The 13,103-nt window shown below is 44.5% G+C and overlaps 1 protein-coding gene and 1 long non-coding RNA gene across 2 annotated transcripts; both read right to left on the reverse strand.

Moving 5' to 3' along the window:
- Positions 1–317: 317 nt before the first annotated feature.
- Positions 318–6,687, reverse strand: HMGN1 (high mobility group nucleosome binding domain 1). Its single transcript, XM_059686474.1, has 6 exons — positions 6,481–6,687; positions 6,111–6,143; positions 5,995–6,024; positions 5,862–5,912; positions 2,636–2,764; positions 318–1,185 (listed from the first exon to the last, which is right to left on the reverse strand). The coding sequence occupies exons 1-6, from the start codon at positions 6,493–6,495 to the stop codon at positions 1,138–1,140; spliced, it is 306 nt and encodes a 101-aa protein (XP_059542457.1). The 5' UTR covers positions 6,496–6,687; the 3' UTR covers positions 318–1,137.
- Positions 3,698–5,736, reverse strand: LOC132229884 (uncharacterized). Its single transcript, XR_009451747.1, has 2 exons — positions 5,517–5,736; positions 3,698–5,486 (listed from the first exon to the last, which is right to left on the reverse strand). It is a non-coding gene; the product is annotated as an uncharacterized LOC132229884 (long non-coding RNA).
- Positions 6,688–13,103: the final 6,416 nt, after the last annotated feature.

The raw sequence follows: 13,103 nt of genomic DNA on the forward strand, positions 1-13,103 counted from the left end.
CCTAGGTTACAGGTTAGATTCCTGGGCCCTGCCAGGGCGCATGTAGGAGGTAACCAATTGATGTTTCTGTCTCTCCCCTCCCTTTCACTCTCTCTTAAAAATAAAAATCAATGGAAAAATATCTTCAGGTAAGGATTAACAAAAAAGTACAATGTAGATGTGTTCCAGTAATTTATAACCTTTGTGATCAATGGGGTGAGAAATGTCGCAGCCAGATCGCCCACACATCCGAGTGCCCTCACATCCAAGTCATTTAGAGTAAAATAAAATTTTGGAAGTACATGGAACTTGTTTAAATAAAATTTAAGCCAGAACTCAATCCATGTGCCTCAAATAATTCTTTCATAATTGAGATTTTATTGTTTTGAGGATCAGTACACAGACATTTCAATTTGTACACAATTCTTAACATACATACCAAAAATGTCAAGTCATGTAGTTGTGATTCTTTTCTGAACAGTTATTCCAGTGACTTTCCAGCTCAAAATTTAGAGGCTGACTTTCCTTAATAGAGTATCAAGTACCAATATCTTCAAATGTTGATACGCTGTTACATCAAAGTCCCACTAATTCACAATTTAATAGCATATATACTACATAATCAAATTTTCAATCTTTCACAGCACATTGACAAAGTTACTAGGAAAACTGGACTACCACAACAAAGATGTTCCAGATGCACAAAATTCTGACAGGGAGAGCCACGATCAAGGAGTGGTTTTCTTTAGGAAACAATTGTACCAAAAACATGTGAATAGAAGTAATTTAAAATGTTCAAGACATAGCAAACGCACGACTAACTCCAAACTGCCATTTAGTATGCTTTGTATTATAGGATATAAAAACTACCCCCATCTATGGAATGTTCAGCTGACACCCAAGACAATCAAAGTCTCCCATATTCAATATCCCACTATTTTCTGGTTGTACCAAAAAATAAACAACCAGCAAATGATTTCACCTCTTAAAAAAAAGCATTTACACTTAAAAAAATGGGATGAGGTGGAATTCCCTCCTTCTTAAAAATGTTTCTAGTGCTACTAAAAAACTTGCATTTACAAAATAGTTGATAAAAATATTCCTCTGGATTGTACAAGAAGGGAGACAGGGACCACTGATAAGACATGGTATATGACATTAATCAGACTTGGCTTCTTTTTCTCCTGCTTCATCTGAGGTTGGACTCTGCAAATCAAAGGAAAAATAATGATTAAACATTTGGTTTCTGTGTCATTGCTATGGTCTTTGAGATTAGAATTTAACACAATGTAAGTTTTACATATATAACTAATATATACATATAACTCTTAGGTCTTAAAAATAGTCAATTCTTGCCCTGGCCGGTGTGGGTCAGTTGGTTGTGTTGTCCCATGCACCAAAGGGGTGCGGGTCCCATTCTCAGTAAGGGCACACATAGAAGGCAACCAACTGATATTTCCCCACCTCTCTCCCTAGAATAAATGAAAAGAATGTATCCTCAAGGATCAAAAAAAGGAAAAAAAAAGCCAATCCTCTTTATTTGTAATTCACCTACTCATCAAAATTTGTAACCCCAAATCAATATTCATGGTGCCTCCATGATAACACCAATAATCTGTCGTCTAACATGCACATTACCAGCTGAGGTTGTGCTGCTTTCTTGTTTCAGCGCTAATACAGTAAACAAGCATCTTTTCCAAGCTCTATTTAGTGCCACACATTCCACGTTTTCTTTTACACATTCCACGTTTTCTTTTTTTTGGGGGGGGGGGGGGGCACGTGCCAGGCGGTGGGGGGATGATGTTGTCTAGACAAGTATAGTATTGTCTTGTATTGCCAAGTGCAAGGATGTTGTAATGCGTCTTATGGAGAAAATACACATTGGGGGGTGGGGGGGGCGACGGGACGACAGCTTCATTTAGGCATAAGTTACAGTGCTGTTTCTGCTGGCCCTGAGTTCAATGCTAATGTACTGACAACATATATTAAACAGAAACACAGATGAAATAAAGTTATAATCAGTTGAAGTGTTGTGATCAGTGTTAAAGGATTCTAACCCTGCATTTCCCCTAACTGTTCAGTATTCACAGCAACCTCTTAAAACATAACCATCATGAGTAACAAGAATCAACTGTAGTTTCATAACATGTATTCAATACTTCCCTCGTAACTAGATTAGTAATGTCTTCTTATATCACATATTTGATGCTGTGGTTAGAACTAGGAATTCAAAGTATACTGTGATTGTAAATCTTACAATTTAGAAGTAGATGATTACATTAAAATTTGATCTATAAGTAGAAAAGCTTAAAAATAAGTACCTAAATTTTCTTTTCTAGTTTAGCCAGTATAATGTAAAAAGAGGCTTAGTTGGCTTAAAGTTATTTATCAAAACCTTGCAGTCCACTTATTATTTATTTATTTTAAAATGTTTTTATTGATTTTAGAGAGTGGGTGAGGGAGAAAGATATAGAAAAATGAGGACACACACCCCCTAGTGGGTATCAAACCAGTGACGTCTCTGCACATGGATGTCAGTCAACCACTAAGCCACAAAATATTTAATATAAAAGATAAAGACCATCTTATCAGCTACATAAAAGTGTAACTTATTATCTACTGTGAGAGTAAAAACCAACAACACAAACATTCCAACCTCCTCGTTTTTAGTTTCTCCATTTTCCGCAGGGAGGTCTTCTTTAGGCTCCTGGTCAGCCACTTCCGCCTGCTTTCCCTTTGCTCCCCTCTTCCCTTTTGTTTGCACTTTCTTGTCTGCAGACTTATCCTATGAGACAGTATCCACAATAGTTGCAATGTGAATGTTCTGTTGCACATCAGCCTGAGTTACATGACACTTTTCACACGAGCCACCTTAAGGTCCACCACCCCCAGTAAGCAGGACAACCACGTCCACTAAGAACTGTAACAGGACTTGCCTAGCAAGCCTTAATGATGTATAAACCTAAGGCCTGAACTACACAATTTCCCCCCACACCTTCCTCATCATCCACTATTTTCTGAATTTCCACATGGCAGAACAAATGAGTTGTCTCTTTCCCCAGTAACTCTCAAACTTCTCTTAAGCATGAATAATCAAATAGTCAAATGTCCACTGAGCTGACAAGACAATCACCCTCACAGTAGCCCATTCACCTGAAAGATGTTGTATGGTCAGGTTGACTATCATATAATGAGTAGCTAAAAGGATCAATTTTGAGTTTATCGTTATCATTTAGGTGTTTTGAAGAATCTGAAAGCACACATATTAATTAGTATGATGATAAAATAGGTTTAAAATTTAAGCGACGTTTAAAGCACTACAGAACAATATTTATGGATACCATCCATCAATGGGAAATTTAATAGATATTTTAACATTTCCTGTAAATGTAGCAACACCAAAATTAAATTAAATTAGGTCACCAGTAGTTGTATCAAGACCCCTATCAATAATGACCAATTCCCCCAATACTTGAGTTAAATGGCCACAAAGGCAGGCATGTGGTCTCACAAACATCAATGCTGAGAGAAAAATCAGTGCACTGTATTCTGTACAGTTGTGGCATTCCATACATAAACTGCTTGATGACTATTAATTCCATACCTTTAGGATAAATACTAAATTAGGTAAACAAACATATTTGGGATAACACTGTTCCACAGGTTGCTACCATGAAGTGTTACAATAGCCTGGATTGAAATAATACCACTTTTTACTTTATTTAAAAATATTTTAATTGGTTTTAAAGAGGAAGGGAGAGGGGAGAAACGTCGAGAGAATCATTGGCTGCTTCCTGCAGGCCCCCTACTGGGGATCGAGACCGCAAAGTGGGCATATGCCCTTGACCAGAATCCAACCCGAACCTTTTAGTCTGCAGACCGATGCGCTCTCTATCTGCTGAGCCAAACCAGCTAGGGTTGAAATAATACCACTTTTAAATATTAATAGTCAGAAAAAAACCAAAATAAATTAACACATTTCTCTAATGTATGCTTCTACTTTCAAAATGCTTCTAAGGAAATTATCCAAGTCAGGAGCACACGTTGGATATACATGCTTGGAAAACAGCATGTCTAACCTGCAGTATGGTAATCAATACATCAAAAGCTTTACCTTCTTTTAGGCTTTAAATGGATTAATTATGGCAACAAACAGATCTACTATAAAACCAAAGATGTATTACATAAACGAATGGAAAAGGCCACTGACCCTCTTTTTCCTTTGGGAAAATGGACAGGCTTGCTCCTTAAGGAACACTGAGACGAGGACTTACCTGTTGATCTCTGAGAGGAAGAAAATAAAATGTTTATTACATGTGATGTCCCAAACTGGAGTTAAAATTGGAACTGTTTATATTAAAATAATTTTAAGGCAGACCAAAATATAGACAGACATTGATAAGGAAAGAAATAAACAATTTAGAAGGTAAGTAGGCATAGTATTTCATCCAATTGGTTTATTAAAAAAGCAAAGATTAAGTAGCCAGTTTGGCCGAGCGGAGAGTGTGGGCCCGATCCCTGTAGGGTGCATGCAGGAGGCAACTGATCAATGATTCTCTCTCATCATTGATGTTTCTCTCTTTCTCTCTCTCCTCCTTTCCCTTCTCTGAAATCAATAATAATCTTAAATGACTCACCTTTTCTTTCTTCAGCCAGGAAAACTTTCTGGGGAACTCGAACTTTGTTTACAGAGAGAAATTGTAAGCTAACTTACTATGTTCATACCTTCCTTCAACCCTTAAAAAAACACCACAAAGCAGAACTTTCTATTAAAGAAAAATTAAGATTTTTACACTCAGCTCTGTACAATGTTTAAAGAAACACTTTTAAGTTCTGAGTGAACAGAAATTAGTCACAGCATGTGCTCGCCTTGAAGAACAAGGAGAGCTTAGCAGAGGGTGATTTCACAGCCAAATCCAAAAACAGTTACAAATGATGGACATATGCTCTGCCTTTCCAGCTTAAGCTTTCACATGGACAGAACCCCAGGAACTTCCTTCCAACGACCTGCAAAGTGAGCTATGCGATCGCCAATCTCTTCCAGAGCAGCAGGTGTCATGATTAACGCTGTTAGAAAAAAATGGCCCTCACTGGTGTGGCGCAGTGGGTAGAGCGTCAGCCTGCGGACAGAGCTGTCCCAGGTTGGACTCCGGCCAAGGGCACGTGCCCCGGCTGCGGGCCCCACCCCACAGTAGGGGGCGTGCGGGAGGCAGCCAATCAACGAATGATTCTCTCTCATTGATGTTTCTCTCTCTATCCCTCTCCCTTCCTCTCTGAAATAAAAAAAAAAGAAAGAAAAAAGGATTTCGTGACTCCCTCTACACATGACTTCAAATGAAATACTTTCAGAGGAGTATGTTCTCAGAGAACGCGACTCTTGATCCACCCACACCCGCTACCCCGGCCTGTAAACGTCACAGGCAAAACCGTGCACCTCCCTCTTCTCCTGGCCTCGGTCCCGGCCTCGCTATTGTTGTCAGAAGAAACACAAGCGTGCGACCGCGCACCTTGCACCAGCACCGACTACACACACGCACCAACACAAAGGCGGCTTTCCCTGGCGGGCTCAGGTTAATAGTTAACACTTTCAGTCATTAAGTTTCCTAAATTCTGCAGCAGCGTTAATGTGACACATCACAGGCCCATCAGCCAGGACAATTATGTCCCTATTTTACTCAGGCCAGAAAGAAAAAAAAGTTTAGTTATTAAAATGCAAAACTTAAAAAAAAATAAGGTAAAATTCCGACATTTCAGGAGGCTGACATTTAACTTTCAACATCAGTATCTCAGTCGCCGGCAACAGCGCTTTATGGAGGAGCAAGTCCCGCGGTCAGCAGCGCTTCGCAGACACGAGGGCCCCCGAAGGTCCGTGCGAAACCCACCTTTCCCGCCGCCTTTTTGGGCTTCGCCTCCGCTTTTGCAGGCGCGGGTTTCTGAAAGGCAAAGGGCGGACTGAGTCTCTCCCCCGGGCCCGACCCCACGCGGAAGAGACGGGGCGGGGGCTGCTCTACTTACGGCTGACAACCGGGCCGACCTCCTCTTCGGCTTTGGGAGAGAAAAGGAAAATGAGCGACGAGTGAAGGCTGCCGCGCCACCGGACCCTCCCCCCGCGGCCGGGAGCCGGGCCTTACCTCCTCCTTGGCCGCCCCCTCCGCAGAGCTGACCTGTGGAAGGAAGCCACGGAGTGGGCGCAGCCCGCCGACAGAAGTGCCGCGCGCCCCGCGCCCGCCCGCCCGCCCGCCCGCCCGCAGAACAATGCCCGGCTGACGTCAGGGGCTTCCCGCCGCCGGTTCGAATCTCCCCCCCGGAGCTGCGGGCACCGCGCGTTCCCCTGCACCGCGCACGAGGCCGCCGTGCGCCTGGCCGCCCGCCCTCCGCCGCCGCCGGTCCCGGGGCGCCTCCTGGGCCACACCGCCCGGACCGCGCCAGGCCTGGGCCTCGCGGGCGCCGCAGCAGGCCTGGGCGGCGAGGGGGCGTGTGCGGGCCGCGGTCCCCGCTCACCTTCCTCTTGGGCATCGTGGCGGCGGGCCGGGCGCGTGCTGGGTGCCTGAGGGCCGCGGCGCGCCTAGTGGCTTGGCGAACCTGGGCTGCCTGGCCGCTGCCGCGTCTCCCGCCGCCCAAGCTGCTCGGACCCGCGATGGGGGCAGTGGGAGAACCAGATGAAACCGGATTGGGAGCCCGCCTTCTCCTCCCCCCGCATCCCCCGGCCGCTCGCTCCCCCTCCTCGCCGGCCGGGCCGGCCCCCGCCCCTTCCCATTGGCTGCGGGGCCCACTCGGCTGCGGTCCGCGTCCTGAATAGGTGAGGCGGGCCGTCACTCGACCACTGCGTCCCGCCCCCGCTCCCGGCGCCCCCACTCCCGCCTGCCATCTCGCGGGGCCCCAGACCCAGGCGAGGGGGGCGGGGCCTCGGAGGCCGTTCTCGCCTCACGGCAGTTTGAAGCCGAGCCGCAAAGTGCGGTCTGCCTGCCGATTGGTGGATGCCCGCCACGTGATCTGTGCGTGATCCCACCCAGAACGCTCCAGGATACTTGGGTTCTTGCCAGCTCTTTACGTGCCCCAAGGACTCGTTCCCTTCCATCCCGGGTGAGTGGCGATGAAACACTTAAAGCCTGTCTCGTAGACTGAGAAGGGAGAGAGAATGGATGCAAGTGGGATCCATTTCTCCCACCTCAGTCGGCAAGAAAGGATATCTAGGGTCTCCAGCTTCGCAGGCCGGCGGGAAGCGGGTCTCAATGCGCAGGCGCCGGAAGGGAGGTCGTGGGAAGGAAAGCGGGAGCCGACTCCTCCCGAGGCGCCACTGCGCAGGCGCAGGTCTTTGCGACGTCGGCCGACTCACGGCCGTGCGGCGGTGTTCCCCAGCCAGGTGATTCGGCCCCGGCCTTTCTGCGGAGCTTCCTCTTGATCATCCGTCCCTTCAGGAGTCGGGGGTGCATGGGGGTCGACTCAGAGCCTTGTGGGTTCCTGAGCCACGGTCACCCTCTAGCGCTGAAGCGAAGTGGAAAGCACACCCCCGCGGTTCCTGCCTGTTTTTAACCAGTTGCTCTTATAAGCACCTTTTAAAAGTGAAATAAGGGCTTCTGACTTGGGGCTCTGAGCTGGGAACCCCAGAATCAGAGAGACCGCACGTTATTCTCTTGGTTATTTTTTAAAAATATATATTTATTGATTTTTTTTTTTTTTTACAGAGAGGAAGGGAGAGGGATAGTTAGAAACATCCATGAGAGAGAAACATCGATCAGCTGCCTCCTGCACACCCCCCACTGGGGATGTGCCCGCAACCAAGGTACATGCCCTTGACTGGAATCGAACCTGGGACCCTTCACTCTGCAGGCTGACGCTCTATCCACGGAGCCAAACTGGCTAGGGCTGTTGGTTATTTTTAAAATAAACAGTTACCTGTAAAAAATGGAATTGAGTTGAGTGATTATAGAAAAAGGTTTTAATCGGGAAATTGCAAGCTGGAATTCTTGGAGAGGAAGAAACAGGCTACTTCGAATCCAAAAGCTTGGAAATAGACCAAATGTCGATCATTTGAGAGGCCCTGATAAACTATGGAATCTTCACATAGTGAAAACCAAGCTCTTGGAAAGAAATATTGAGGCATTGCTTTACTAAGTGAATTTTAAAAATCGTTAGACTAACTCCTGATCAATACCTCTAGTGCCTTCGCTTCTCACTCAAGAAAGCCTGAAGTCCTTAGAATGGCCTATACAGACCTCTGATGTGGCCCCGTTGGATGACTTTCACCACTGCTCACCCTGTTCCGCCTTCTGAACCTCGAACAGGCCCCGCACCCCTTGCTTCAGGGCCTTGTCACCTGTTGCTCGCTCAGACCACTGCAGTCCCTTCCTCACCCTCCTTCCGGTCTTTGCACAAATGTCACCCTCTCGATGAGGCCTTTCCTTATGTCCAATCTCAGCTTGCTTTTCCATTGCATCTATTAAACATATAGGTATATTGAATATGAAGTTACACACTCATTGCCTAGCTCAGGAAGAATGTACGAGAAAGTTGCCAGTGGTTGCTTCTGGAGAGAACAATGGGGGGCAGCAGGGTAATATTAAAATTGGTCCTTTTCTCTTTTCTCTTCGATCTGCATTTAAAAGAAAACAACACCAGAGAGGGCCTGGCACAGATACGTTCTGAATGCCAGGCATTATGCTTGGCCCTGGGGTAGAGAGACTGCAGACAGGATACCTCTCCCAAGGACTCAGTATTTGTTTAGCCAAGTCCGCAGGAGAGAGAGCACACAAACTGGCCAGGGGGACAGCACGTTCCAAAGCATGCAGTCTTAGTGGGTCCTGACAGCCCTCCGGGGCCTTCCAAGTGGCAGGGATGGAGAAACGGAGAGTGGCGGTGAAGATTTAAGGGAAGAGGCAGAAAACAGTAGAGCCACAGCCTACAGGCGGTGTTTGATGCCAGGCTAAGCAGTTTGGCTATTATCCAAGGAGTGGGAGACACTACAAGGTCTTAAGACATTGACATGGCTGAGATCTGAACTTAGCTCATAAAGATCTTTCTCCCTGGAGAACTGGAGATGCCTAGGCTACAGGTGACAAACTGGTGGCATACAGATTTTTAAAAAATATGTATTTTACTGATTTTTTACAGAGCAGAAGGAAGAGGGACAGAGATCAGAAACATCAATGAGAAACATCAATCAGCCGCCTCCTGCACACCCCCTACTGGGGATGTGTCTGAAACCAAGCTACATGCCCTTGACCGGAATGGAACCCAGGACCCTTCAGCCCGCAGGCCAACGCTCTATCCACTGAGCCAAACCGGTCAGGGCCAGATTATTATTATTTATTTTTTTTTTCAGATTTTTTTTTTTTAAGTTGCCAACACAAGCGCATGGAACAACTGGAATTCAGTAGGAAAACTGTTTGGCAGTATCTTCTTTTAACACAAATCCTTACCTGAGGAAATGCTTATTGATTTTATAGAGAGAGGGAAAAGGAGAGAGGAAAACATCCATCAGTTGCCTCCTGCACCTGCCCCAACCAGGGATTGGACCTGAAATTTGTGTATGTGCCCTCACCGGGGAATTGAACCAGTGACCCTTCGGTGCACTGGACAATGCTCAACCAACTGAGCCATACCAGCAAGGGCAGTACTTATGGTATTTGTTTAGCCAAGTCCGCAGGAGAATAAAGATTGGGGATGTTTTGTTCACCATCATCTTATACCCTGCAGTTAGTACAGTGTCTGACACACCCAAGGGTTTCATACCTTAACAATTTAAAAATTTTTTAAATTGTACTAAAAGGCCATTGCATAAAACTCACTTCCTTTAAGTGTAAAATTCAATGATACTTAGTAAATCTACAGAGTTTTGCAATCGTCACCACAATCCAGTTAGAGAACATATAAAACCCCTGGAAAAAAATCCCTCCGGTCCATTTTCAGCCAATCTTTGTCACACTCTCAGGCCCTAGGCAATCCCTGATGTGCTTTCTGTCACTATAGTTTAAAATTTTCTGCTCCTCAAAGAACATTTTTAAGAGAATGAAAAGACAAGCCACAGAATGGGAGAAAATATTTGCAAAACGTATACCAGATAAAGGACTTGTATCCAGAATGAACTCAAAACTCTATCCAGTTATAAGAAAATAACTCACTAAAAAGGAGGCAAAAGGTTTCAACTAATACTTCATCAAGAAAGACATGAGTGACAAATGAGCACATGAAAACCTGCTCAATATCAATAGTCATGAAGGAAATACAAATATAGCAAAATAGTCTGAGATACCGTTACACACCTATTAGGATGACTAAAATGTAAAAGACTGACATTGGATAGGATGTGGAGGAACTGAATTCAAATCCTGTTGGTCAGAGAGAGAGAAACATCAATTGGTTCCCTTCCATAGGTTCCCAAGTGGTGATCAAACCCATAACCATCTGATGCATGGGAGGATGCTCAACCAACTGAGGCACTCTGGGCACGCTAAAATAAAGAAAAGAAAAATTTAAAGGTTATTTGGTTCTAGCAATTATTTTTTCTTTTTAAAAATTGGTTTTAGGGAAAGAAAGAGCGAGAGATCAATTTATTGTTCCACTTATTTATGCATTTATTGGTTGAATTTATATATGCCCTGATCTGGGATGGAACCAATAACCTTGGCTTACGGGGACAATGCTCTAACCAACTGAACTACACAGCCAGGGTGGTTCTAGCAGTTTTTAAAAATTTAGGTGAAATTTACATAACATGCAATTAACCATTTTAAGGGTACAACCCAGGGGCATTTAGTATATTCCCAATGTTGTTCAACTGCCTAGCAATATCTTTTTTCTTTATTTATACCTAGCAACATCAACATTGCTGTCTTTACATACATATACTTTAACATTTGCATTTAACATTTTTTCATAATTTTTTAACAAGTTAAAAAACAGCAAAATAGCTCAAATTACAATGTTATATTTTTCATTCTGATTAGCTCCTCACACACCCATACACATACACAATGCATATGTGTGTGTGCACAGAAAGGGAATACTTGAATATTCAGCTATGCTAGAATTCCATTTCCTAAGAGATCCTCATACTTTATTCATTGTTAGTTATCCTGGATCCTAAAACAGGCTGCCAACCTGCGGGACTGTGACAGCTAATGAACAATATGATGGCTATACATCTGTGCATTCAAGGTGACTCCCTGAGCTTATATGGTGTCAGTCACCAAAATAAACACTGCAGATTTCACTTAACTCATTCTGGAAAGATGGTCAGCCTGCTCTTTGACTCAGCACTGTATGTGATCATCATCATTATCACCACCACCACCATCATCATCATCATTGTTGTCATCATTTTCCTTTAGTAAAACCAAGTGGGCAAACCAAAGAACAGGTAAATTCAGTTCCCGCTAAATGGTTTCTTCTCGTTGTGCCCTCTGTTTTCACCATTTTGGGAATAGTTGAGGCCGTCTTGTTTCACCTTGCGTTGCAGTGCTGCCTCTGGTGCGCCTGTCTTGAGAAATACCCACTTAATGCTGGTTGTCCTCAGTAACTGACTCTAAGGCACTCCGTTTTGAGCACATCTCTAGTTACTAGATCTAGACTGATTTCTACTGAGATGTCTTGGTTTTCATATTTTCTTTCCACATGTTAGGAAAATTCAGCCTTCCATTGTGAGTGCTTTGTTTGAGCCCTGTCCAAACGAAGCAATAGGAGAGAGCTGAGTTATTCAGGTTGGGTTGCTCCTGAAGGCCAGATCCTCTCCCATCACTGCTGCACAGTCAGGGATATTTCTCTGGTGTTTTCTGTCTGTTTGTTTTGTTTTGTTTTTCTAATTCTTGCCTCTTCCTGGGCGTATGTAATAGTGGTGGTAGGGGTGGGGAACAGCTGAAACTTTCCTGTCAGCCTGAAGGGTAGAGCAGAGGGGGAGCCGCCATCACTTTCCATGAGGTGGCTTCTCCCTGTAAATTCTTCTAAACCTTGTGTAGAGGAGCCAGTAGCCTGGCTGCAGCTGCTGGAGGGGAAGGCTATGGAGGAGAGGCAGGCTCCCAGCCTGTCTTTGGGTCAGTTCAGTATCACCTACCAGCCAAGATGTGTTTCCATGGAAAGAATTCACTCCACCATTATTAAGTAGCTTAGCTTCACATGTTTTCTTGAAACAGAAATTGGTAGAACAACAGCTCCGTGATCCATTTGATTTAGGTTTTAGTTTTCAGACTCCAATCATAGCAGAAGAGGCAGCTAGACATCTTTTATTTACTATACATAAATATGGCGTTCTTTTGCTGTAATACCCCATTTTCACCTATACGTGGGTTAACTAGTTAATTACAGGCTGATTGCCAACAGTGCTTTTTAGTTAGGTGTGCAGTTTTGGAAATTGTTACTGTGTTTAGTTTTGACATGTAAAAACCCATTTTACATATAACTGCTTACAAAACAGATTTCTTTTTACAGATACCTGCCACTATAATCATGGTCGTTTTCTATTTCTAGAAAGGTTTATTTTTTTAAAATATATATTTCCATTGATTTCAGAGAGGAAGGGAGAGGGATAGAGAGAAACATCAATGATGAGAGAGAATCATTGATCAGCCGCCTCCTGCACGCCCCCCACTGGGGATGGAGCCTGCAACCTGGGCATGTGCCCCTGGCCGGAATTGAACCCCGGACCCTTCAGTCCGCAGGCCAACGCTCCATCCACTGAGCCAAACCAGCTAGGGCTAGAAAGGTTTATTTTAAATAAAATAAAGGTGAGTCAACATAAGGAAAGTAATACAGCCCTAACCGGTTTGGCTCAGTGGATAGAGCGTCGGCCTGCGGACTGAGGGGTCCCAGGTTCGATTCCGGGCAAGGGCATGTACCTTGGTTGCGGGCACATCCCCAGTAGGAGGTGTGCAAGAGGCAGCTGATAGATGTTTCTCTCTCATGGATGTTTCTGACTTTCTATCCCCTCTCCCTTCCTCTCAGTAAAAAAATCAATAAAATATATATAAAATATATAAAAAAATGAAAATAAATAAATAAAAAATGACATAAAAAAAAGGAAAAGCACCCGAACTAGAGACAGTGGGACCCGAACCACCAGACTTTGGAAAACGGGTCTCGCGGGAGTAGAGGGGTGGGTGCGAGGGGACTACGGAAGCCCGGAAGGCCAC

Source organism: Myotis daubentonii, chromosome 3 (genome assembly GCF_963259705.1).
Source record: "Myotis daubentonii chromosome 3, mMyoDau2.1, whole genome shotgun sequence".
Classification (NCBI taxonomy): domain Eukaryota; kingdom Metazoa; phylum Chordata; class Mammalia; order Chiroptera; family Vespertilionidae; genus Myotis; species Myotis daubentonii.

Coding starts and splice junctions, on each gene's coding strand:
- HMGN1 (XM_059686474.1), bottom strand. Junction 6,025..6,110: donor AGGGGGCGGCCAAGGAGGAG/GTAAGGCCCGGC, acceptor TCTCTCCCAAAG/CCGAAGAGGAGGTCGGCCCG. Junction 2,765..5,861: donor CCAAAAAGGCGGCGGGAAAG/GTGGGTTTCGCA, acceptor ACTGTCTCATAG/GATAAGTCTGCAGACAAGAA.